The 5155-nt window shown below is 27.0% G+C and overlaps 1 protein-coding gene across 1 annotated transcript in view; it reads right to left on the bottom strand.

Annotated features, from left to right (window-relative positions):
• The window catches only part of LOC102002085 (synapsin-1), a gene marked incomplete at its 3' end in the record, with an annotated part of 41520 nt that overhangs the window by 8290 nt on the left and 28075 nt on the right, over positions 1-5155 (bottom strand). The window contains exons 3-4 of the mRNA XM_005372155.2: positions 4986-5153; positions 382-471 (exon numbers count right to left, since the gene is read on the bottom strand). Coding sequence (XP_005372212.2) covers positions 382-471; positions 4986-5153 — 258 coding nt within the window. The remainder of the gene's footprint in view (positions 1-381; positions 472-4985; positions 5154-5155) is intronic.

Here is a 5155-nt window from a genome sequence, read left to right as displayed (position 1 = left end):
TAAATAAGAAATAAAAAAATAAAAATAAATAAAAAAAAAACCTTTTAGGATGCAGCCAGGAAGAGAAAATAATAAAAATAAAGAAATAAAAAATAAAAAAATAAAGTTAAAAAAAACTTTTAGGGGGCAGCAAGGAAGAGACAGAAATCTATAATAAATATGTAAATAATAAAAATTAATAAATAATAAATAAATAAATAAAAATAAAAGTACAAAAAAGCAATACTTTTAGGAGGCGGTGGCGAAGAGACAGAGATCTTTAATTAATAAATAAATATAAAATAAATATAAACAAATAAATAAATAAATAAATAAAAATAAATTAAAAAAACTTTTAGGAGGCAGCCAGGAAGAGACGGAAATCTTTAGTAAACCCCTCACCATCTCCCTGTGGTCGGGGTAGAACGTCTGAGCGATGAGCGGGAATTCCTCGGCGCCGAGCGTCCTGCGCAGCCGGATCATCTGGGCGAACTGCGGGGCCGGGGGCCGATTAATTATGCATGCGGCATGCTAATTTCATGCTGTTCATTAATCATGCATGTGGCATGCTAATTTCACGCTATCTATTAATTATGCATGTGGCGTGTTAATTTCACGCTATTCATTAATTATGCATGCGGAATGCTAATTTCACGTTATTTATCAATTATGCATGCGGCATTCTAATGCTCATATTCATTATGCGCGCGGCATGCTAATTTCACGCTGCCTATTAATTATGCATGCCGCATGCAAATGTCATGCTGTCTATTAATTATGCATGTGCAATGCTAATTTCACGTTATTTATCAATCATGCACGCGGCATGCTAATTTCCTGCTGCTTATTAATTATGCGCGCGGCATGGTAATTTCACGCTATTTATTAATTATGCATGCGGCATGCTGGTCTTCGTATTTATTATGCATGCGGCATTCTAATTTTCATATTCATTATGCATGCAATAATCTAATATTTACATTTATTGTGCATGCGGTATTCTAATTTCGTGATGGTTTATTAATCATGCAATATTTATCATGCACGCAATATTCTAACTTTATATTTATTATTCATGCAATAACCTAATTTTACATTTATTTATTATGTATGCAATATTATAATATTTATATTTATTTATTATGTACACAATATATCAATTTTATTTCTATTTATTCTGTATACAATATTATAATTTTATATTTATTACGCGAGCAATATTCCAATTTTGTATTTATTTATCATGCATGCAGCATTCTAATTTTACATTTATTTATTATATAATTCTCTTTTCTATTCTTTTATCATGCATACAATATTTCAATTTTTATATTCATTCTGTGTACAATATTCTAATTATTTATATTCATTTATTATGCTTGTAATATTCTAATTTTCATATTTATGCATGCATGCAATATTCTAATTCTCTTTATATTCTTTTATCATGTATACAATATTTGAATCTTCATATTAATTTATTATGTGTACAATATTCTAATTCTTCATACTTATGCATGCAATACTCTAATTTTATACTTATTCATATCATGCAAACAATATTCCAATTTTTACATTTATTTAGATTTCATACAATATTGTGATTTTATATTCAATTATTATGCAAGCAACATTCTAATTTCTATATTTATTATGCATGCAGTACTCTAATTTTATATTTTTTATCATGAGTACAATATTCTAATTTTATATTTATTCATTAATTATGCTTTCAATATTTCATTATGCATGCAACATTCCAATTTTTGCTTTTATTTATGATGTATGCAACATGCTAAATTTTATATTTATTTATTATGTGTGCGATATTGCATTTTATTTATTATTTATCCAATACTCTAATTTTACACTTGTTCACTGTGCATACAATATTGTAATTTTGTATTTATGAATTGTGCGTGCAATACTGTAACTTTTATATTTATTGTGTATGCAATATTGTGATTTTATATTCATTTATTATGCATGCAACATTTGAAATTTATATTAATTCATTATGCATGCGATGTTCTAATTTTACACTTATTATGCATGCAGTATTCTAATTCTCTATTATATTCATTTATCATGCACACAATATTCGAATCTTTATATTTATTTATTATGTCTGCATTGTTCTTATTTTCATGTTTATATTTATTTATCATGCATGCAACATCCTACTTTTCGTATTTATTTATTATGTATGCAATGTTAGAATTTTATATTAATTTATGATGTATGCAACAATCTAAATTTACATTTATTTATTATGTATACAATATTATAATTTTATATTTATCACGCGTGCAATATTCCAATTTTACATTTATTATACATACAATATTCTAATGTCGTATTTATTAATTGTGCGTGCAATACTCTCATTTTTGCGTTCATTTACCATGTATACAATATCCTAATTTTTACATTCATTTATTTATTATGTATGCAATATTGTAAATTTCATTTTTATTTATTATGCATGCAATATTCCAATTATATATTCATTTATCATGAATACGATATTCTAATTTTATATTTATTCATTAATTATGCTTTCAATATCTCATTATGTGTGCAACATTCCAATTTTTGCGTTTATTTATCATGTACGCAATATGCTAATTTTTATATTTATTTATAATGTGTGTGATATTGCATTTTATTTATTATTTATGCAATTCTCTAATTTTACACTTGTTCACTGTGCATACAATATTGTAATTTTTTATTTATTAATTGTGTGTGCAGTACTGTAATTTTTATATTTAGTTATTGTGTATGCAATATTGTGATTTTTATATTCATTTATTATTGCATGCGATATTCTAGTTTTACATTTATTATGCATGCAGTATTCTAATTCTCTTTTATATTCATTTATCATGCACACAATATTCGAATCTTTATATTTATTTATTATGTCTGCATTGTTCTTATTTTCATGTTTATATTTATTTATTACGCATGCAACAATCTAATTTCACATTTATGTATTATGTATACATTATAATTTTTACACCATTCCTTTATTATGCATGCAACATATTCTTATTTTATATTTATTTATCACGCATGCAATATTTAAAATTTATATTAATTTATTATGCATGCGTTATTCTAATTTTACATGTATTATGCATGCAGTATTCTAATTTTTCATATTCATTTATCATGCACACAACTTTCATGTTTATATTCATTTATTACACATGCAACAATCTAATTTTATATTTTTTATTATGTATACATTATAATTTTTACATTATTCATTTATCACGCACACAATATTCGACTTTTTATATTTATTTCATATGTATGCAACATTCAAACTTTGTATTTATCATTTATCATGCACACGGTAGATTATTTGTTAATTATGCATGCGATGTTCTAATTTTTATGCTTACTTATTATGCATGCGGCATTCTAATTTTATGTTAATTTTTTTTACCACACATGCAACATTCTAATTTTCACATTTACTTACTATACATTCAATATTCAAATTTTATATTTACTTATGCATGCAGTATTCTAATTTCATGTTAATTTATTAATTATTAATAATGCTATATTCGAATTTTATATTTATCGTTCATGCGATATCCTGATTTTATATTTATTTATTTTTCACCATGTATGCAACATTCTGATTTTCATATTTACTTATTATACACGCAGTATTCTAGTTTTACATTTATTTATCAAGCATGCAGTATTCTAATTTTATACTCATTTATCATGCATTCCACAATCCAATTCTACATTTATTTATTGTGTATACGATATTCTAATTTTCACATTTATTCATTACGTGCACAATATTCTGAATTTTCATTCATTTATCATGCATGCAATATTCTGATTTCATGTTAATTTATCAATTATGCTGGCAATACTCTAATTTTATATTTATTTACTATTCGTGCAATATTCTAATTTTATATCTATTTATTATATATACAATATTCGAATTTTATATTTATCTATTATGCACACAACATTCAAACTTCTTTGCATTTATGATTGATAATTTATTAATTATGCGCAACAATCTGATTTTCATATTTACTTATTATGCACGCTCTATTCTAATCTTATATCTATTTATCATGCATGCAATATTTGAATTTATATTAATTTGTTAGGTTTGCGGCATTCTCCGATTTTATGCTATTTATTAATTATGCATGCGACACTCTCATTTTCATATTTACTTATTATGCATGCGATATTCTAATTTTATATTTATTTATATTTATTTTATATTTTATATTTATATTTTATATTTATTTATTGTGCAAGCAGCATTGTAATTTCACGTGAATTTACTAATTATTAACCATGCGATATTCTAATTTCGCACTTATTATGCACGCTCTACTCTAATTTTACGTTAATTCATCATGCACGCGGCATTCCAATCTCATGCTGTTTTTTAATTATGCGCGCGACGTTCTAATTTTCGCATTTATTCATTATGCATGCAATATTCTAATTTCATGTTAATTCATTAATCATGCATACAATATTCTAATTTCATGTCATGTTAATTTATTAATTACGCATGTGATATTCGAATTTTATATTATTTATTGTGCAAGCAATATTCTAATTTTCATATTTAGTCACTATGCATGCAATATTCTAATTTCATGTTAATTTTTTTAACCATGCATGCAACATTCTAATTTTTATATTTATTTATCATGAATGCAATATTTGAAATTTATACTAATTTATTATGCATGCGATATTCTATTTTTCATATTTATTCATCAATCATGCAATATTCGAATTTTATATTTCATGTTAATTTATTCATTATGCATGCAATATTCCAATTTTTCATATTTATGGGTTCATTCAATCACTAAACAACGACTCGAACCACCCGGGACCCCCCGCCACGGGACTCGAACCCGGGACCCGACTCGAACCCGGCACCTGTGGCAGAGCGGGACTCGAACCCGGGACTCGAACCCAGGACTCGCACTCACCACCCAGGGCTTGTCGCAGAAGTTGTAGACGGAGTGCAGGGAGTTGACGCTGGGGATCCCCGCATAGCGCAGGCCGATGACCAGGCCGCGGAAGTCGCGCTGGCGCCCCAGGCTGGACGCGGGCTGGCGCACGAGCACGAAGTCGGGCTGCAGGGACCTGCGCGCGGGGG

The sequence above is a fragment of the Microtus ochrogaster genome, unplaced genomic scaffold (genome assembly GCF_000317375.1).
Source record: "Microtus ochrogaster isolate Prairie Vole_2 unplaced genomic scaffold, MicOch1.0 UNK209, whole genome shotgun sequence".
In the NCBI taxonomy this organism is placed as follows: domain Eukaryota; kingdom Metazoa; phylum Chordata; class Mammalia; order Rodentia; family Cricetidae; genus Microtus; species Microtus ochrogaster.
The sequence above is the reverse complement of the archived record's forward strand: the minus strand, read 5'-3'. Positions and strand labels throughout refer to the sequence as shown.